Source organism: Lagenorhynchus albirostris, chromosome 7 (genome assembly GCF_949774975.1).
Source record: "Lagenorhynchus albirostris chromosome 7, mLagAlb1.1, whole genome shotgun sequence".
Lineage (NCBI taxonomy): Eukaryota > Metazoa > Chordata > Mammalia > Artiodactyla > Delphinidae > Lagenorhynchus > Lagenorhynchus albirostris.
Window position 1 is genome coordinate 68,443,501 of NC_083101.1, and position 22,030 is coordinate 68,465,530.

Sequence of the window (22,030 nt, forward strand, 5' to 3'; positions counted from 1 at the left end):
GACACACTCGGAAGCTCTTCAAACAGCGCCTGGCACATAGTAAGTGCAACATACCTGTCATCATCTCTTGTACCTGGGATGTTCTGGAGGTGTCATACCAGCCACACTGCATCTTTTGGGGACTGGGATAGCTGAAGTTTGACCCTATGTGTAAACGAAGACTACCTTCTAACACTGGAGTCCACGGGACCACGGGCAGGAAGTTATTCAAAACTGCAGAAGCGCTCTACCCAGGTGCGGGTGGCAGAGGCTGTATGGGAGAGTCCTCGGCTCCACTGCAGACTGACTCCAAGGTCTTCCTGCCTTAGCCCACCGCACCAAGCAAGCCGGAGGGACTGAGGGCTTTTCTCGGCCGTGAGTGCAGGCGTGCCACGTGCACTCGGACATATTCGCCGACATGCAGGCAAGTCCGAGCAAAGACTGCCACGATTTCGTAGGGGCCGGGTCCTCCTGGGTTTCTTAATTTCTGGGTTTTCACATTTTTGCCAGGGCGGGCTCTGGCGCTCTTTGCGCAACTGGGGTAGGGGGCGCCTGCAAGTCTGAGCCGCCTGCAAGTCTGAGCCGCAAGGTGGGCGTGGGCAGGCCCGTCGAGGCCTTTGCCACCTGCTGGCGACAGACGCGTCCAGGGGTGGGGGAGGAGGAGACAGATCCCCTCCCCAACCCCACTCTCCCCTCCCCCGCGCATCCCGCCTCCGGGGTGGGCGAGGCCGGAGCTCAAGGTCCCGCGGGCTCCCCCAGGGGGCGGAGCCGAGGGAGGGGTTTGCGAGCCAGTCACGTCCTACGCTGTAGAGCGGAGCCGCGAGAGGCCGGCCCAGGAGGCGCCACATCCGGCGGCTGCCCCGTGGTGCATAAAGCCGACGCCGCTGGGGCCACCACCGCAGTTGGTTTCCAGCAGCAGCTCTGGCCTCTTCTCGGCTGCGGGAGCAGCTTCTCCAATGCCCCAGAGCGGCCATGAGCTCCCCGCACTGGTGGGACCAGCTGCGGGCTGGCAGCTCGGAGGTGGACTGGTGCGAGGACAACTACACCATCGTGCCTGCCATCGCCGAGTTCTACAACACGGTGCGGAGTGCGGGAGTGGGGATGGCAGCCGGGCTCGCGGGAGGGGGCTGTCCCCAAGCGCCGCGGCGCCTGGAGCCTGGAACTGGGTCTGTGCATGCATCTGGGGCATTTTCGCTCCAGGGCCAGAGTCGACCCACGCCCCCTCCCCTGCGCGCCTTCCAGTTCTCCATCTGTCCTCCTCTCCTGTCCCTATCGCCGACATCTGGGCTCATCCTCCTCTAAGTCATTTCTTTCTGATGGCTCTATTGTCTTGTTTGGTCCTCACCTGTCCCGGAGTCAGTGCTCCGTGTCAGCCCATACTTCCAGTTTGGGTCATTGGGGGCGGTGAACCCGCCAGGACTACTCCCTTCGTCCCTTAGGATCTCTGTGGCGTGACGCACTTGGGTCGCATTGTGCGTTTTTGCCCTGAGCACCTGCTCTAGGAGTCCGGGGAAACGGGGAGACCTCCCGGCAGGTCTCTGGGGCGGGGCCCACTCCGAAGGTTGGCCCCGCCCCAAGCGTACACCAATAATAGGTCGAGTTCCTTTGGGCCAGAATTAAGTTAATTGCTTCGAGTTCTTATTTCCTTGCCTTTAGTACAGAGTTTCACACCAGCCCCAAGTTCAGCTCCCGCAGGCCTGTGCATTCTTCAGTTATTAAACCTGGGAAGTGAAAGGGAAATGTGGGAGGGATCGTGTGCGTGTTTTATGGACTTGCCTAGGTCTCTAGATGTGGGCAAGACGAAACTTCCCCACTGCAGAATCCTGTGTGCTTTTAGTCTTTGTGGGAGAGAAAGCCTGCAGTTGGGAAGGAAATGCCTCTTCTTTTTGCTATGCCCATGCCTCAGGATTCTGGTACCAAAATGTGAGACTTTGCATGGTCATTTCTGTGGCTTTTCATTTCACTGCCCTAACATGGAAGACAGGAACTCCCGGTTTAAAAGTCGCTGTGAATTTGAGATTGTTCTTTGGGATTTTCCCCTTAGATTTGCTGGAGAGAATGTCCTTGGCGTGAGTCAAATACTTCTTGCCTGGAAGGATCTCCCATGAGCTAGTCCCTCTCTTATTCATTGATGAGAAAACTGAGCTCTCCAGAGGGGAGCTGCTCTGCGTACATTTCTGGCATGGCTGGGGCCACAATCCAGAGCCTGCACTCTCCCTCCCCTCATTGCTGAAATCCACTGCTGCCCTCCCAGCAAACGTTCCTCCTTTTTTTATGACCGGATTAATTCCTCAAGGAAACTTGGCCCTCTGCTGCCCCTAGACGCTGTGACAGGTGCAGTCAGTGGAGGTGGCCACCCTTCACCTATTGTACAACCTGTTTCAGAGCATGCTATCAGGTGTGGACAGGTGCCTTCAGAGGATGAACTGGAGCAGGGCTGGGTGCTTTCAACGGCAGTGACTCAGTTTCTCCACTTGTAAGTGGAGAGTACTACTAAGGATTTCACCAGAGTTAATGAAGAAATGACAGCTTGGGGACAGGTTCTCATACACCCAGCAAGGTAATTATCTGTGGTGTCTGAGGCCAGCAGAGTCAGGCCTGGTTATTTGGCCAAAAATGTTAGTGTATAGCTGCTCTGGGTCTGCCTTGAAAAGCCCCAGAGTGGTGGATGAGGGGAAGACCTTATTTTATCTTAACTTTTAATCTAGTCCCATTGGAGCTGTTCCTTAGTGAGTGCCAAAGTCTTTTTTAGAAATGAGCTGTTGATCTTCAGTTGCAGTGTCTGTGGCTGATTAGCTCTGCTGGTCTGCCTGGCAAACCTAATTCTTTGGAATACTTGTAAACCGCAGAATTTGCTTTAGCCAAGTGGAGAGATTGAGGGTCTCAGAGAAGTAGTTGGCCATCAAACTTCGTAGAGTGTCGATCCAAAGAGTTTACCAAAAAAACGCTTCCTCCTCTTCTTTTCACATCCTAGTTACCTTCTGTTCCTCATCACAGGACAAACCCATGCTTATCTTACGCCTGTATTAAGGAAGACATCGAGCTATTACTTGGTAACAGACATCTCATTAAATCCTCATAGCGAGGCAGCAGGCCTAATTATCCACTTTACAAGAAAATAATAATCATTACTCATTTAGAGAAAAAATTTGAAGGAATAAAGATGTAAAATCAGGAGAAGACTGGGAGGGGGATCTAGAACCTTCTTAATGGAGCTTGGCAGTAGCACATCACTACTGCAACTTTAGTTACTCCTGGCTACCACTAGTTGTTCGCTATGTGTTGAAGCTCTGCTGGGTACTGTACAGTCACCCTCAGCAGTGGGTGCTATTTATTACATCCGTTTTGTAAAGGGGGAAACTGGGGTCTAGATAGATTTTGCAACTTGCTAAGGTCAAGAACATGGCAGAACTAGAGTCAGAACTTGGATGTTCTAACTTGGATCCTGCTAAAATACTGCTCTTGAAGATGCACATGCCGTTGTAGCTACTTTAGATTTATTTATTTAGCATGATACAGGTGTTTCTTGTTCAGTCATTCTTTAACTTAAAACTCCTGCATTGGGACCATTTGATCTCTAGGCTAATCATGGTGTTTGATATGGGGAAAAAAAGTTTTGTTTAAAGTAGTTTGTTTTTTTTTTTTTTGGCCGTGTCATGTGGCATGCGGGATTTTGGTTCCCCAACCAGGGACTGAACCTGGGCCCCCTGCAATGGAAGTACAGTCTTAACCACTGGACCACCAGGGAAGTCCCTTAAAGTAGTTTTTTGAAATTGTTGTTTATTATAAAAGTAACAACATGATCATGGTAAAAAAAAAAATCAGAGTAGGCAAGTTATAAAGTGAAAAATACCCTTCCGTATCTTTTCAGACATTTTATAAGCATGCAAAAAACACGTGTATTTGTGTAGACATAAAAGATATGTGTGCAACGTGTATATACACACCACAACCCAATTGAGATCATGCTACAGAAACTCTTCTGCACCTTGGTTTTTTCCCTTAATTTGTCTTGGAGATAATCCCATATTGGATCATATAGAATTATCTTCCTCTTCACAATGTCTATACAGTATTTCATTTAATGGATTGACCATAATTTATTAAACCAGTCAATTCATTATTGGTGGACATTTAAGGAAGTTTCTGTTTATTGTTTTCGTTTTGGTTTCTGAACAGTGATGCAATGAATATCCTCAAATAGGCATCTGGATGTACTTCTTCAAGTACTAATTCTAGATGGGAAATTGGCTGTGTGGAGGGGAGTATTTACTTCAAAGGCTTTTAATTGTTGCTTAATGGTCCACCAGAGAGAGTACTCTGATCTGTGTTCCCACTGGCCATGTTTGGGAGTACATGTTTGCTTTTGGTCCCCGCAAATCTCCATTGCCTCAAATTTTGTCGTTGTCCTTTGCGTCAGCCAAGCCCAAATATCTCTTCCAAGAACACATCATGCCCTTACACAGTCTTTTGCTTTTGCACATTTTGTACTGTTTCCTGTAAATACAAGTTTTAGGGCTTCCCTGGTGGCGCAGTGGTTGAGAGTCCGCCTGCCGAAGCAGGGAACACGGGTTCGTGCCCCGGTCCGGGAAGATCCCACATGCCGCGGAGCGGCTGGGCCCGTGAGCCATGGCCGCTGAGCCTGCGTGTCTGAAGCCTGTGCTCCACAACGGGAGGGGCCACAGCGGTGAGAGGCCCGCGTACCGCAAAAAAAAAAGTAAATACAAGTTTTATTGAATTGAGTTCCTTTTTATGTTTTAAGGTTTCTTTTGTTGTTGTTTTGTTTTTTGTTTTTTTTTTAGCGGTACGCGGGCCTCTCACCGTTGGGGCCTCTCCCGTTGCGGAGCACAGGCTCCGGACGGGCAGGCTCAGCGGCCATGGCTCACGGGCCTAGCTGCTCCGCGGCATGTGGGATCCTCCCGGACCGGGGCACGAACCCGTGTTCCCTGCTTCGGCAGGCGGACTCTCAACCACTGCGCCACCAGGGAAGCCTATGTTTTAAGTTTTAAGGCTCAGTCACACTAAAGAGAAAGACTCCAGACCTAGCAGCTTTGGAGAAAAGGGGGGTATGCCTTTTAATCACCGAGCTTGGCCTTTGGGAATTCTCTTGGGGACTCAGGGGGACAGAAGGAAATCAACTGGTGCTGGAAAAAAGTCTTGAAGCAAAATATATGCCTAAAATCAGTCCATGATCTGTCACCTCTCCTAATCAGCTCTGCCCCCAATCGTCAAGATAAGTAGAGTTCTCTTTATATGCCAAAGCCCACATCCCACTATCTGTAGGGCAGAGTTATCCATCAGTCAATCTATCAGTCTCTCCCTCCATCCATCCACCCACCCATTTGCTGGGCAACTGTGTGCCTATCACAGAGACCAGACCTGCAAACAGTCATCTGGATGGTGAGGACCATAGGAGGGGTATGTACAAGTCACTGAGGTGTTATTAGTACTCTGCTGGGGGTTGGTGTGCTGTGGAGGTGGGGTAGGGGATTTTGCAGGAAGGCTTCTGAGTCGGGTGACCAACTTGTCCTGGTTTGTCTGGGACTTGCCCAGTTTTAAAACTGAAAGTCCCGTGTCCTGGAAACCCTCCTCAGTGCCAGGCATACCAGGACAGTTGGCCATTCCAGAGGCAGAAAGGGAGCAATGGAATGGACAGTTAGGAATCTGCATACGATTAAGATACGTAGTCTACTCACAGGGTAATGCCCCTAGCTGTTCACGAACTTGCTGTTGAGAAAAACTTACAGCCTGTTGCTTTGTCAGTATTTACCCTCTGTCTGGGAAAGTGCACAATCACATGCGTCAGGATGAGATTGCAGTGTGTTCCTGAGATTATTTTGGTACAAATGGCTGGTAGGAATTCATAGAATGAGGAACTTTCTAAGGAAATAATAAATTTTAAAATTGTGGTTTCCTTTTAATGAAAAAAAAAAATCTGTTCTGCAGGCATTGAACAAACCAATTCTCCAAAGGATAGTCCAACAATAGGCTTTAAAAAATACCCCCTAGCTGAACTATTCAACTTTAGTGAGCCACACAACTTTGAGGGGAAGTTTCATTTCTCAGTAGACATGGAGCCATTGAATCTGTCTTTCAACAAATGAATCTTTTACCAACGACTTGTTTGCTTTTCCGTATTTCTTTAGGAGTTCCTTCCTCTTTTTGTCTAGGGGAGCGTCTCCCTCTAATTTGGTCTTTTCCTTTTCATAGATTGATGTCTTTTTTTTTTTTTAATTGAAAAAAAAAATTTTGGCCGTACCACGCGGCATGCAGGATCTTAGTTCCCTGACCAGGGATCACACTCGCCCCCCCTGCACTGGAAGGGCGAAGTCTTAACCACTGGACCGCCAGGGAAGTCTCTGTATTTACAACTATTTACATAGCATTTACACTGTATTAAGTATTATACATAATCTAGAGATGATTTAAAGTATACAGGAGGATGTGTGTATGTTATATGCAAATATTATGCCATTTTATATAAAGAGACCTGAGCATCCAGGTGAGTTTGGTATCTGAGGGGGTCCTGGAGCCGATCCCCCACAGATACCGAGGGATGACTGTACTGGGGTAAAAAGCTGTGTTATATTTATTCCCTGGCATTGTAGGTGAGGCTGCAAATTAGTGCGCCTCCCACTGGGGAATGGCTCAATAAACTGCTTCTGTCTGCAGCACTTACAGCAAGTGTGATAAAGCTCTGTGAGCTAAGATGAAAAAGTTTGCAAGGCATGTTGTCGAATGATGAGAGGAAGTTGCAGAATGATAATGTTGTAATATATGATATATATGTGTATTTACATAAATGCAAAGAAATTGAAGATTGTGAATCTGAGAAGAGGGGATATCTCCAGGGAGGAGGATAGAAAGGAAGACTTTAGTTTTGTAATGTATTCTTTTTCTTACATGGAGAACACATTCATGTACGTGAAAGGAGAAAGTTACTTATAGTATAACAATTACATTTTTCTCCCTCTTCTCCCCTGTCACCTCCTTTTATTCCACCTACTTCTGTGTTTAACAAAAAGGAGAGCCGTGTTTAAATCACATAAAGGTCATAGGTGCACAGTGTGTGATGCAATTCAGAATTTTTAGATGCCCATTGAGGCATGAAGCCAAGGAGGTCAGAATGTGGTTGGGTGGGTTGGAGGCGAAAAAACATCAGCTTGGGGCAGTGGAAGAAGTGGCTGGATGCTGGCCCCAGCTCTGTGGGTGACTGCCTCTCTGACTTTGGCCAGCCTGGGAGCCTTTCTGGGCCCTTAATTATATCCCCTTGTAAAGCAAATGATCTTTAAGATCTCTCATTTTAACTCTTAAAGATCTCTGATTTTTTTTTTTTAAAGATCTCTGATTCTTTAAATGATTCCAAGGAAAGTTAAAGCCTGTGATAATATGTAGACCCTTGTCCTGATTCTTCCTTCTCTGCTTCTTAGTAAATAAATGAGAGTCGGCTATATTTCCAAGTCTGGAGACTGCATACCACCTGGGACAGCTGAGGCCATTTATCCAGACTCTTGCCCAGGGTCACCAGTAGCTCAGAGGGCTCCTAGTGGGGGAAAGAGGAAAAGGTCCCCACCAGAATGGGCCAACTAGAACAAGGTACCCCCTTCTCCAGAAGGATGCAGCCCCACGAGGGATTTCAGTCTTGAACTTTAACCAAAGGCAGCAGCCTTGCTCCTATCGCACCCCTGACCAGAGGTCTTGTCCTCTCTTTATTTCTCTCCCACTCTCTCCTTCTCCCCTTTCTAAAGACTGTGTCATTCCCATTCCCTCTTGTTCCCAGATGGTGACAGAGGCATGCGTTAGCTACTGTTGTTGGCAATTCCTACCTGTACTACACCTCAAGTTCTGGAGTTTGCGATGCATTTTGTTTAGTTTTGATTTCCTTGGTCTGGACACGGGTTCGAGCCCTGGTGCGGGAAGATCGCACATGCCGTGGAGCACCTAAGCCTGTGCGCCAGAACTACTGAGCCTGGGCGCCTAGAGCCCGTGCTCTGCAACAGGAGAAGCCACCACAATGAGAAGCCCGCGCACCGCAAAGAAGAGTAGCCCCCGCTTGCGGCAACTAGAGAAAGCCCGTGCACAGCAGCGAAGACCCAACACAGCCAAAAAAAAAAAAAAAAAAAACAGAAAGAGGCAGGAAGGAGCCCCCTAAAGTGTTATTAAAGAAGTTGTGAGTTTTCCTGGTTGTGCTTTTTTTTTTTTTCGGTTAAAAAAAGATGTATGGCCACATTCATCTCCATTTGCAAAGGACATACTAGGAACAAGCTGCTTTACTTTTTGCCCTTTTACTTAATATTCATCTTTTCGTTTTACATTTTCTCCCCCCAGATCAGCAACGTCTTGTTTTTCATTTTACCGCCCATCTGCATGTGCTTGTTTCGTCAATATGCAACATGCTTCAACAGTGGCATCTACTTAATATGGACTCTGTTAGTTGTAGTGGGTAAGTGGATTCGTTTGCGAGCATGGGCTGAAAGGGAGGAAATGGAATTCCGCACACTCCCTGACCCCTTTGAACATTATGTTTTGTAAACCAAAGTCATTCTGACGTCTTAGCAAACTTTTATGTTGTTTGCTAGATGCCAAAAGGAGGACTCTTTTGGGCTTGATAACAAGGTTGACCGTAGTTATCACAATTGCGTTTGAGAATTCATTTATGTAATAGCTATTGGTGCTGTGCCAGTGCAGTTTTCTGTGAACTTCTGAAGAAAGTCATGTGAGACAATTGAAGTCTGATGACACTGTGGTTTCCAATGGGCTAAAATAAAAAAAAGAAAACAAATGAAGGATCAAATGTTTGATCCTTCATTATTCTGGGAAATACTTGTATAATTTTCATTTCCTTCCACAGGCAGATTGGGAATTCTTAACGGTGAGAGAATGTTGACTTTTATTTACTGCCTGTTCCCATGAACAGGTGGATGAAGACAGAGTGTGTTTGTGCAGTTATTAAAGATCTGTGCGAGGGAGGGAGACGCAAGAGGGAAGAGATCTGGGAACATATGTATATGTATAACTGATTCACTTTGTTATAAAGCAGAAACTAACACACCATTGTAAAGCAATTATACTCCAATAAAGATGTTAAAAAAAAAAAAGATCTGATGTGCTGGTGTTTGGGCCCTTCTTCAAATCTTCTTTCTAGACTTGAAGTCTGCATGCCTAGGTGGTGTGAGTTTCTTCCTTCAGTTTCTTTTCTCAGAGAGATAGAGTGACCTGATCATTGCTGTTTGTGAAAGGGCTATCCTTAAGCAGTGTATTGAATTTGTGAGTCTGTTCTTCTATGTGACCTTTTTTTATTGGTTGTAATTGATTCTAGGAATTGGATCCGTCTACTTCCATGCAACCCTTAGTTTCCTGGGTCAGATGCTTGATGAACTTGCAATCCTTTGGGTTCTGATGTGTGCTCTGGCCATGTGGTTCCCCAGAAGGTATCTACCAAAGATCTTTCGGAATGACAGGTAAGCTTGTACTAAATTTTTGCATTTACTACTAGGTGTGGTACCCAATATAACGATGTATTGGGTTGGCCAAAAAGTTCGTTCGGGTTTTTCCATCTTGCGGAAAAACCCGAACGAGCTTTTTGGCCCACCTAGTATATATCAAGAAAAATCTCACACATACACAAAAAGGGCTTCCCTGGTGGTGCAGTGGTTAAGAATCCACCTGCCAATGCAGGGGACACAAGCTTGAGCCCTGGTCCGGGCAGATCCCACATGCCATGGAGCAACTAAGCCCGTGCGCCACAACTACTGGCCCGTGCTCTAGAGCCCGCAAGTCACAACTACTGAAGCCTGCGCACCCAGAGCCATGCTCCGCAACAAGAGAAGCCACCGCAATGAGAAGCGCGTGCACCGCAACGAAGAGTAGTCCCCACTCACCGCAGCTAAAAGCCTGCACACAGCAACGAAGACCCAGCACAGCCAAAAATAAAATAAATTAGAAAAAAAAAGAAAAATCACACCCTATTGAGTCTAACCTAGTGATGAGCTTATCATATAGTTATTTAATATCCACTGATTGTACTGTCAGACCAAAACCAAACTGCCAGATAAAAAAGGTGATTTTAATATGTTGGGGAAGAAGTTACCTGACAGTAGGACAAAAAGTCAATATCCTCCTTACTGGTACTAGCAAAACTAGAAGGATTTTCAGGGCAGGAGAAAAGACTGAATGGTAGTTCAAAGACCTTTGATTTCCTGCTATAATATTTCCTGAGTCCCACCCAACTCCACGAGTTTTAAATGTTTACAGTAGAATCCACACTGAGGAACTGGTTCTTGGCGCTATAGATAATATTCAAATTGTGTCAGTATTGCTTCTGATGAGAGCTACACACACACACACACACACACACACACACACACACACACACACACACACACACACACACACACACACACACACCTTTAAGCTGGAAATCCAGTATTTCAGGAAGGGATGCATTTTAATATCCATTGTGTTATTCTTTTTTTTTTTTTGCTGTATGCGGGCCTCTCACTGTTGTGGCCTCTCCCGTTGCGGAGCACAGGCTCCAGACGCGCAGGCTCAGCGGCCATGGCTCACGGGCCCAGCCGCTCCGCGGCACGTGGGATCCTCCCAGACCCCTGCATCGGCAGGTGGACTCTCAACCACTGCGCCACTAGGGAAGCCCCATTGTGTTATTCTTACACGGTTATTTATCAAGTATATATTTTTTGGACTTACTATTTACCATGAACTATTTACTATGAAGTTTTCTAGGCACTAGGATATAACAGCAACGTCTCTGCCCTTGATGAGCTTACACTGAAGTTGGAGAGATTATGAATCAACAAACAAACACATAAATAATATTATGTTAGGGTGTGAGAGTGCTATGATGAAAAATGAAGCTGGTAAGGGGGTAGTGGTGACTTGGGGTGCTGGTTTAGAGTTTGGTCAGAGAAGGTCTTTCTGAGGCACTCTTGTTAATATCTGAAGTAACAGAAGAGAGTCAGCGTCATAAAGATGAGAAATTCTCCCAGAACTCATTACTCATATGTTTCTCTGTACACACTGTTTAGTTAAAAAATATATATAGATAGATAGATAAACAATCCAAAAATATGGATTCAATCAAGCAAGCTGTGTGTGCCCAGGGAAGAGCTATACCAGGAAAATAAAAGAGTTCATTACAGTTTTCCTGGTAATGGGAGGAGAATAGGAGCAATGCAGCTATTAGAGACGCAGGCTGTTCTGTATGGATAGAGGTGGAGGAGTGTCAATGAAACGTGCTGGCTGCAAAAAGCACCTTGTAGAACCTGTGTGTGTAACACCCTAATTTATTTAGAATGAATGAAGCCTCTTTTTGAGTATATGTCTTTGTATATGCATAAACATGCCTGAGAGGATGAGGACAGCAGCTACTACCATTGGCTATTCTTAGGAATTGGGGTGGAGAGAGAACTTTCACTTTTACCTTTAATCTGTACTGTTTTACAATTTTTTTTTTAAAAAGAGCACGTTAATTTTTAATCCTAAAAAATGCATTATTAAATGAGGTAGGGAGAAAACATACTTTATTTATTTATTTATGGGCCACACCACATGGCTTGGCAGGATCTTAGTTCCCTGACCAGGGATTGAACCTGGGCCCCGGCAGTGAAAGCACTGAGTCCTAACCACTGGACCACCAGGGAATCCCAAGAAAACATGCTTTAAATGGATTAGCTGTACAATCTTCATCCTGGGCAGCAGGATTTGAATTAAATAGTATTATCTCTAAATAACCATTGATCAGATAGACGTATCCTCAAGAGGTTACTTATCAAAAAATGAGAGAGAGAGAGAGAGAGAGCAGCTGTTTACAAGTAGAAGCGAAAAGGAGGGTGTTCCTGGTCTTAGATGAAATATGTTCTCCATCGTGCTGAGACCTTCTCCAGAATAGAAACCGGAAAGGGCCTAAGCCAACCTGCTGTGTTTCAGTTGTGTGTCTTGTTTCCTTGTTCAGCTTCAGGAGAATGACTGGGGGGTAATCAGAAAGCCTTGGGAGGTCGGGCAGGGGTGAGGGCAGGGGTGGAGGTAGATGCCACTCGAGCAGGGGCACGAAGTGGCTTGGCCAGTGGGGACATTTTGCCTCTGCCTGAGAGACACACCCCTTCCCTTTTGGCCTTTTCTATGGTCGCAGAAGGTGCCCACCAGTCACCTCCATGCTTTCCCTGAGCACACGTGCATTAGGTTGAGAGCTGAGGAACCATTTTGCTCTTAGATCTGATTGTTCAAGTCCTGGGATCTGAGTGAGAAGCTGACGAAATGGGAATAAGGGTTTTGTTTGTTTGTGGTGCTCTGGAGGCCTGGGTTTGAAATTCCACTGGACAGTTTTTAATGTGTTCATAATAGAGAATCTTTTTCTTTTCTTGTCTCTTGGTGGGTGCAGGAGAGAAGAAAATGGGGCAATGCTGTAGTAATGAAAACTTACCGACTTTAATAATGAAACACATTTTGAGGCAGGGGGGTCTGTGACCACCTGGGACTCTTCCATCGCCAGCACTCTGCAGCCTTTCTCTGCTGAAGATGTGAACTCTCTGCCTTCAGTTTGGGGAGAGTCCTTTGGAGGCACTGAGCACCCTATATGTCTATATCCTTGGCTTTGGAGACCCACCTGGGTTTGATTCCTAGCTTCCCTGCTTACGAACTGTATAACTTGTCTTGACTCTTCAACTTTCTGTTTCCTCATCTGTAGAATTAGGTGATTCATGGTGTTCACCTCAGAGTTCTTGTGAGATGATCCTGCAGAGCACTCTGTAGAGTACTAAGAACATGGTCAGTGCTTAAAGTTAGCTTTCATTATTACCAATGGCACGTGGAAATTTCTGCCCAGCATTTCTGAGCTATGCATACCAACTGAAGGAGAGAATGAACATTGCTAATTTTAACGAGCAAAGAAAGAAAAGGTGCATGTTATAGCTCACTGTAAATAAGGATTTCAGCTCTATTTGTTGGCCTTCAATTTGCCAGTGGTGGGGAGAGCAAGAAGGCCAGAAACCCAAACCCCTCTGTGTGGGCTTCACCACCCATGATGCGGGGACAGGTGGCAGCTCTGCAGTGGAATGGCAGGCTACACCAAAGATTTCGGGTCAAAACCAGGAATTCTGGAGACTGGGGAGTGTGTGTTTTAACTGCCTGAACTTACACGATAGTTAAGATTTGTCTCCCCTCAGCCCCCCACTTTTTTTTTCAGTGATCTAGACTTTGCTGGAATATTTCTAAAAACCTATTAGGAGTGGTTTCAGTGTGAGATTTCTAGAGAAGAGAGGGGAGAATGTGTTGACTAAGTGACTTTGGATCAGACAAATACGGATTTCAATAACAATCCAGTTTTTTTTTTTAAGTTCTGTTACCTCATTTTGCTCATCTGTAAAGTGGAGATAGTAAAAGTATCTACTTTAGGGGTTAGAAATATACGGGAAAATCATATCAAGTGTATAATATAGTGTCTCTTACAGAGTAAAGACTAAATGCTAGAAGTTTTTATGAATGGCTAATACAGGTAAGAGTTTTGAAGATAAAGATATCTAGAACGGCAGGGAAATTATCAAAGTTCATATGTAAATAGAAGTAATTGGTGGGATTTTTAAAAAAAGGGCTGTCTTTCATCTTGCCTGGAATGTCTGAAGAATTGTCAGGATATACACTGAGCTGTTGATGGTTATTAATAATTTGGGGCTTCCCTGGTGGCACAGTGGTTGAGAGTCCACCTGCTGATGCAGGGGACGCGGGTTCGTGTCCTGGTCCGGGAAGATCCCACATGCCGCAGAGCGGCTGGGCCCGTGAGCCATGGCCGCTGAGCCTGCGCGTCCGGAGCCTGTGCTCCGCAACGGGAGAGGCCACAACAGTGAGAGGCCCGCATACCGCAAAAAAAAAAAAAAAAAAAAAAAAATTAAAAAAAAAATTGACATTTTTGTTTTGAGAAAAAGGCCTTTTGTAGGCTAATTGTATCCATTTTCTAAAGAATTTATCTTGGTTTTTATGATGTTGTGTCTACAAAATGTAGGGACAGCCCTCACTTTATGATCCAGTTCATTTTTTGAATCCTGAATAGCAAGGTTGCAGGCTGAGGTTTCCCTGTCCTGCTCTCTCTCTGCCTGGATAACCTGGGGCCTCCATCTCAGACTCTCTGGGCTGTGTCAGTTCCTTAGAAAATGACGGGGGTGGACCTTCCAGGACCAAATGCTGGAGTCCTGTGAGTATCAGGGGCTTGTTCTAAGTAGGTTATATTTTAGTCTTAAAGGGGAGTTTAAAGCAGTGGATCTTAGCCAGGGACATTTCTATCCCATGCAGGCCATCTGGGAAGTTTACGGACATGTTTTTGGTGGCCCCAGTGATGGGAGGTTTTATCATCCATAAATTCTATTTCACTTCAGAAGAGTAAAGGGGGCATTACCAAACATTTGATATAAAAAAGGAGCTCAGGGCCTGATAGGGCTGAAAACCATTGCTTTAAAGGGTAGCTAATGATAAGAACAGTAACAGCATTATTATAATAATATTATGATGATGGTATTTGGTTGCTAGATTTTGGTTTGGGGAATACAGGAAGAAGGGGTGCTAAGGGTTCCCTGACCTTGTGTTCAGTTTGAGCCCATAATGGGCTGGAAAGTTGAAAACAGGAACAGAGGCCACAGTAAGGGTTGTTTAGAAAACACCCGATGGGGACCCCTTGCTTCCGGGTTATTTCTAGCTCTTTCTGTCCTCAGGGCCTCTGGTGACTGTGGGGTCGGCTGGTGACCTCTGTTGACTTCTGCTGGTTGCAGAATCGTGCATTCACACGATGTCCTCATTGGTTAAGCTGCCTTCCAGAAGTGCATTCCTCCACACCCTCTGGGGAGTGGTAGGGAAGTGTCTGCCCACGTTCCCCTTAGAAAAAGCATGCTTCGTCAAGCTTGTTGCCTTTGAACTCTTCGGCAGAACTATATAGAGCCTTTGCTGATTGCAGCACCAGCTCAGTCAGGTTTTCCCTGCGTGTGATATTATCAACAACGATGTTATGTAAAATAACATTTCTTCTCAAAGGATGGTCATGATAACAGAAATAATGGATTTTATTAGCACACACCATGTACCAGGCTCTGTGTTGAGTGCTTTAATGCTTGTATGAACACCATGGGGCCAGTGTCTTGATTTCCATACGGAACACCTGAAGCCTGGGGAGTTTTAGTGACTTGCCAAAGACCCCAGCACTGCTAAGTGATGGAGGCAGAATGTGAACATAGTGGGTCTCATGTTGCCCTCCGTGTCCTGTGCCTGAGTCCTAAACCATTGGCTACAGAGAGATGATGCAATTTGGAAGTATCTGATTATGTGTTTATGCAGTCTAAAAGGCAAAAAAGCCTGGACGTGTCACAGAACCTCAAACCCAGTAACAGAGTTACCGTGGGTCCCCAAGGGCCATGCGCATGCTCAGGGCTGGGGCCTGTCACGCTGCCGTCCTCAGGCTGTGTCGCAGACTTTTATCCGGTAGCTGAAGGATGCCGGCAAGGCCAGGAAAAGAACACGGTTCTCCTGAGGATTTGCTGCCTGGATCCTTTCCCATATACATATATTTTCCCTCTGGTCGAAGTTCAGGGCTACAATTCCTGTTCATTCCAGTCAGAATGTTGGCAGCTTGATCAATGATTTCCTGTGCCTTGATGATAAGTGGTGTTCCTCTTTAAGAGATCCATTTGTTTTTTTGTTTGTTTGTTTTGTTTTCTGGTACGCGGGCCTCTCACCATTGCGGCCCGGCCCTTCCCGCTGCGGAGCACAGGCTCCGGACGGGCAGGCTCAGCGGCCATGGCTCACGGGCCCAGCCGCTCCGCGGCATGTGGGATCTTCCTGAACCGGGGCACGAACCCGCGTCCCCTGCATCGGCAGGCGGACCCTCAACCACTGCGCCACCAGGGAAGCCCTGATCCATTTGTATTTTGAAGGTTTCAATGCACTTTGATTTCTTTATAATGGAATTTCATTCAGATTAGCTTCCTAACTGTGACCCTTTCCAGGGCTTTTGGCCAAAGTAAATTGTGCTAATGAGGAATAACAGAAACTTCAGGAAAATCATGTGCCCCTAAATTTCAGTCATGGCTATGGCCTTTGAGATCATCTAGTCCAGACTAGACAGGAAATTTGTAGATAAGGAAACGGAGTCCCAGGGAGGGAAGAAGGAGCATGTCCAGGGTCACGTCGCCACTTCTAGATCTTGCTACCGAAAGCGCCTTCACTGAAGGGTGTAAGGATGGTGTGGATTATTTTTCTAAGATTTGTCATGTCGAAAACCTAACGCAAAATTCCAATGCATACTAGACTGGATTGTCAGTAAATATAGACGCTAGAATTTTAGACTTTTGTGTGCTAGACACATAGGGCATTTTTTTCTTTTAATCTAGGAAGTTTTATGGTTTGTAAATGGTCTCTGTTTTTCTGATAAAGGTCATACATGTTCACCTTGTAGAACAGGGGTTGGCAAACCATGTTCTTCGGCCAGATGGGCCCCTTGCCTGTTTTTGCAAATCAAGTTTTATTGGTGCATAGCCATGCCCATTTGCTTACTTGCTGTCCACAGTGGCAGAGTTGAGTAGCTGAGGCAGAGACCCTGTGACCTGCAAAACCTAAAATATTTACTATCTGACCCTTTACAGAGAGAGTTTGCCCAATCATGCTGTAAAACATCTGAAAAAAACATACAGAGAAATGCCACTAAAAAAAAATCAAGTATTCATATCTCACCCTTAGGGATTTAGGTTGATTTTAATTTTACCATTTTCATGGCTAAATATTTTGAAAATTTCTTATTGTTTCCTGAGGATAAATTCCTAGAATAACTGAGCCAGTGCACGAGAATGGTTTTTTAGGTTCCTGGTACTCAGTGTGGAATGTCTTTTGAGCTTGCACTCCCATCAGTGCCCGTACTTTGCCAGCATTCAACAAACCAACACGACCTCCTTTGCTAATGGATTTGGTTTGCTTTCACCCATGCAGGGGCAGGTTCAAGGCGGTGGTCTGCGTCCTGTCTGCAGTTACAACGTGCCTGGCGTTTGTCAAGCCTGCCATCAACAACATCTCTCTGATGACCCTGGGGGTTCCTTGCACGGCGCTGCTCGTTGCTGAGCTAAGGAGGTGGGTGCAGGTCTTCCTGCCTGGCCCTGAGGCTGCCCCTGGGGTAGGAGCAAACCAGCTCCTGGTTCTTTTACTGCCCTTGAATGTGGAAGAGGAGTTACCCCTCACAAAGAGTAGTTCCTGACTTTTGGATTAGCATCAAGTTGCCTGGTTTGGTTCAAAATGTTAATGATCTCATTTTCAGAAAGAGGGGAGCAGTGTATGCAATGCATCCCAATGGTTCGAAACTAGCTTAGGAGGAAACATCTCAAGGACCTGGTGAGTGCCTAGACCAAGCTGCCTAGAGTTAATTCTGTAGAAAGGAGAATAGATGTGCTCATGTGACAAGAATAAGGAGGAAAGCAAAGTCCTAGAGAGGCTATTGCATTTACATACAGAAGGAAAAAGAAATGAATGTCTATATACAAAGCAGCACTGCTACTTTCTCTGAGGCCTAGTTTCTTACAGTCTATCAGGTAAAGCCTTTGCTGTTTGCATAAGCATTTTCTTTTGGGAAGTTTTATGTGCAGAGTTCAGGTTGATATCCAGAAACATTTTAGTTTAGCTCTTGTGCGTTTATGACTGTCTTATTCAGCCCCAATTAAAACACAACTCAACCGCTGCCCTTATTGTAATACTCTTTGAAAATGCTTCTTTTTCTCTGCACTCACTTGTAGACATCCATTTTAATTCATGACTCATGGTCATGGACATAGATGCTCTTAATTGAAGTCTTACATTTATCTACCTTAGTGAGAGTTTCTCTGTGTAATGTGTTATAAGCTTTCTCTCAGTCTTTGTTTTGAGTGGAGACATGTATATATTTCCTTCCATTGCTTTGTCTCTGTGTGTTGTTTTGATTATTAGCAATACCAGGTAGGGACAGAGGTGGTTGAAGAGGTATTTAAACTTGCTGGCTGGCAGTGGAAAGACTCTGCCCTGTCTTGTCTTGTTTTGTCTTGTCGGCTTTGAGTAGCCTTCACGGGCCTGGGAAGTAAGAGACCCATTTCAGAACACTAACAGATCTTAAAACTCCAGAACACTAACAGATCTTAAAACTCTTTGGAAAACAATTATTGGGTTGGCCAAAAGTTTCATTCGTTTTTTTCCATAAGATGGCTCTAGTAGCACTTAGTTGTCTTTAACTTCATTCAAAACAATTTTGTTAGATTGTATGTGACAGCTGTCATATCAGCGTGCATTTAAAAAAAACCACTTATCGGGACTTCCCTGGTGGCGCAGTGGTTAAGAATCCACCTGCCAATGCGGAGGATGCGGGTTTGAGCCCTGGTCCAGGAAGATCCCACATGCTGCGGAGCAGCTAAGCCCGTGCGCCACAACTACTGAGGCTGTGTGCCACAACTGCTGAGCCTGCGCCCTAGAGCCCGTGAGCCACAACTACTGAAGCCCGTGCGCCTAGATCCCGTGTTCTGCAACAAGAGAAGCCACCGCAACGGGAAGCCCGCGCACCGCGACGAAGAGTAGTCCCCGCACGCCGTAACTAGAGAAAGCCTGTGCACAGCAGCCAAGACCCAGTGCAGCCAAAAATAAATTTAAAAAAAGACTTACTAAAATTGGTGAATTTTTGTGGCCATTTTAATATTGAAGATGGACCAAAAAAAGCAACATTTTTGGCTGACTATGCTTTATTATTTCAAGAAAGGTAAAAATGCAACCAAAATGCAAGAAAAGATTTGTGCAGTTTATGGAGAAGGTGCTGTGACTGATCGAACATGTCAAAAGGGTTTGTGAAGTTTCGTTCTGGAGATTTCTCACTGGATGATGCTCCCCGGTCGGGTACACCAGGTGAAGTTGATAGTGATCAAATCGAGACGTTAATTGAGAACAGTCAACGTTATACCATGAGGGAGACAGCCGACATACTCAAAATATCCAAATCAAGCGTTGAAAATCATTTGCACCAGCTTGGTTATGTTCATGGCTTTGATGTTTGGGTTCCACGTAAGTTAAGCAAGGAAAACCTTCTTGACCGTATTTCTGCATGCTATTCTCTGCTTAAATGTAATGAAAACCTTCCATTTTTAAAACAAATCGTGACGGGCAATGAACAGTGGATGCTGTACAATAATGTGGAATGGGAGAGATCGTGGGGCAAGCGAAATGAACCACGACCAACCACACCTTCATCCAAAGAAGGTGATGTTGTGTATATGGTGGGATTGGAAGGGAGTCCCGTATTATGAGCTCCTTCTGGAAAACCAAACGGTTAATTCCAACAGATACTGCTCCCAGTTAGACCAACTGAAAGCAGCACTCGGCGAAAAGCATCTGGAATTAGTCAACAGAAAACGCATAAGCTTCCATCAGGATAACGCAAGACCGCATGTTTCTTTGATGACCAGGCAAAAACTGTTACAGCTTGGCTGGGAAGTTCTGATTCATCCATCGTATTCACCAGACGTTGCACCTTCGGATTTCCATTTATTTCGGTCTTCACAAACTTCTCCTAACAGAAGAATTTTCATTTCCCTGGAAGACTGTAAAAGGCATCTGGAACAGTTCTTTGCTCAAAAAGATTAAAAATTTTGGCTAAGTAATATTCCATTGTATATATGTGCCACATCGTCTTTATCCATTCCTCTGTCGATGGACACTTAGGTTGCTTCCATGTCCTGGCCATTGTAAATACAGCTGCAATGAACATTGGGTACATGACTCTATTTGAATTATGGTTTCCTCAGGATATATGCCCAGTAGTGGGATTGCTGGGTCACATGGTAGTTCTATTTTTAGTTTTGTGAGGAACCTCCATACTGTTCTCCATAGTGGCTGTATCAATTTACATTCCCACCAAGAGTGCAAGAGTGTTCCCTTTTCTCCACACCCTCTCCAGCATTTATTGTTTGTAGACTTTTTGATGATGGCCATTCTGACTGCTGTCAGGTGATACCTCACTGTAGTTCTGATTTGCATTTTTTTTTTTTTGATAATTAGTGATGTTGAGCATCTTTTCATGTGCTTTCTGGCCATCTGTATGTTTTCTTTGGAGAAATGTCTATTTAGATTTCCATTTATTTTGGTGTTTACAAAATTCTCTTACTGGAAAAAATTTCAATTCCCTGGAAGACTGTAAAAGGTACCTGGAACAGGTGCTCAAAAAGATAAAACATTTTGCGAAAGTGGAATTATGAAGTTGCCTGAAAAATGGCAGAAGGTAGTGGAACAAAAGGGTGAATATGTTCAATAAAGTTCTGGGTGAAAATGAAAAATGTGTCTCTTATTTTTACTTAAAAACTGAAGGCACTTTTTGGCCAACCCGATAAATTGCCTATAAAGACATCTGGATGGATTTGTATTAGTCAGTCCAGTGGTGCTGCCTGCTGTTAGGCTTGAAGTTAATAGAATGTTCTGCACTTAGCTATGTTTCTTGAGAATTCATTGCAATCTTGTTGTCATTTTTAACTCCTGAGTCTAATCATCTGTTTTAGTCTATAATTTTGTTAAAAAATAGCTAAGGAAAGGGCAACTTTTAAATTCATATTACCTAAACAAGAGCAAATGAAAGACAAGTGGTTAGGGCAGATGATTTTAAGGTTTAAATTCTGCTTCACAACTGTGATCTTTAAGCAGGGAAACATATCTTTCTTTAATATTCCAACCTTTACAAGTAACTACAGAGGAAACAATTTCTGTTCCATACTTAAAATCTTGGCCCCTAAAAAGCTAGTCCTCACTACTGCTAATTGGTCTTCATCACGACATTAGCAGATTGCCGTATCATGGGAAGCATCCCCGCTTCCACCTAGGGTCAGCCTTTCTGCCCCTTGATAATTCCCTCTTCTCCTATGCTTAGTTTACCCCCGTAAGTTGTCTACTGTGTCATCCCTCCCTCTCCAAAGGATCCATCCCATTAGCCTGCAGCCATGTTTGAGTCTCCCCCATCTTCTCTAACACCCAAACCTGGACTCAGTCACGTCTGTCTCCAGCCATCACCCTTTCTCTCTCCTGTCTGTCACAGCCACACTTATTTAAAAGTTGTCTCCAGGGAATTCCCTGGCCGGTCCAGTGGTTAGCACTCGGAGCTTTCACGGCTGTGGCCCGGGTTCAATCCCTGGTCGAGGAACTAAGATCCTGGAAGCCGTGTGGCGTGGCCACACACACACACACACACACACACATAAATAAATAAAATTGTCTCCATCCATCACCTCTCATTTAGTCTTCAAGCCACTCCAATCTGGCTTCTGTTCCCACTTCAATACCCAAACCCTCTTGGTTGTGCATCCAATGGTCATTTTTCTGTCCTCCTGAATCTCAGCTCTCTGCACAATTCACCCCCTCATCCTTGGAACATTCTTTCCCGTGATTCCTATGACACCACGCCCTCCTGAGTTTCTACCAACTCTGCGGCAGGTCCTCTCAAGCCCCTCTTGTAAGTTCCTTCTTTTCTATGCACCTGTCCATGTAGGGACCCCATAAGGTACACCCTCACCTCTCTGCTTTTCTCCCACTATATTTCCCCCTACAACCTCTCGTCTACTCCATGGCTTTAATTCCTGTACGTATGCAAATGGCTCTAACCCAGTCCTTCCTTCTACTCCACCACTGTGTATCTAGCTGCCTGCCTGACCTCTCCAACTCCACGTGTCACAGGCATCTCAAATCCAACTTATCCAAACCCAGATTCCTGATCTCCCTTTCCAGTTCTGGCTCTCTTAATATTTCCAGCCTCAGTAAATTAGAGCACCATTTACCCATTTGCTCAAGCCGGAGGTCTGGCTTCCTCTTCCTTCCCCAGTCATCTCATCTGATCATCATTATTTTTCTATTGGTTGGCATCACAATTAGGTCAAAGTTCAAAATCCTCCACGTGGTCCCTGCCTGTGGATCTCTCCCCCACAAAGCTCCCCTTACATTCTGTCCTCCAGCCATTCTGACCTTCCGTGTCCCCAAGGGGGCCTGGCTCCTCCCGGCTCCAGGTCTGGGTGCATGCTGT

At 45.3% G+C, this 22,030-nt stretch overlaps 1 protein-coding gene across 6 annotated transcripts in view; it reads left to right on the forward strand.

Annotated features, from left to right (window-relative positions):
- The first annotated feature begins 818 nt into the window (after positions 1-818).
- The window catches only part of ACER2 (alkaline ceramidase 2), a 71,787-nt gene continuing 50,575 nt past the window's right edge, over positions 819-22,030 (forward strand). For 5 of the 6 annotated variants that reach the window (XM_060155128.1, XM_060155129.1, XM_060155126.1 and 2 more), the window contains exons 1-4: positions 819-1,059; positions 8,308-8,422; positions 9,299-9,440; positions 16,957-17,094. In XM_060155128.1, the coding sequence (XP_060011111.1) occupies positions 952-1,059; positions 8,308-8,422; positions 9,299-9,440; positions 16,957-17,094 (503 nt within the window). In that variant the 5' untranslated portion in view covers positions 819-951. Of the gene's footprint in view, positions 1,060-8,307; positions 8,423-9,298; positions 9,441-16,956; positions 17,095-19,313; positions 19,735-22,030 lie in introns of those variants that run through there. The other variant, XM_060155125.1, reaches the window with a different exon arrangement.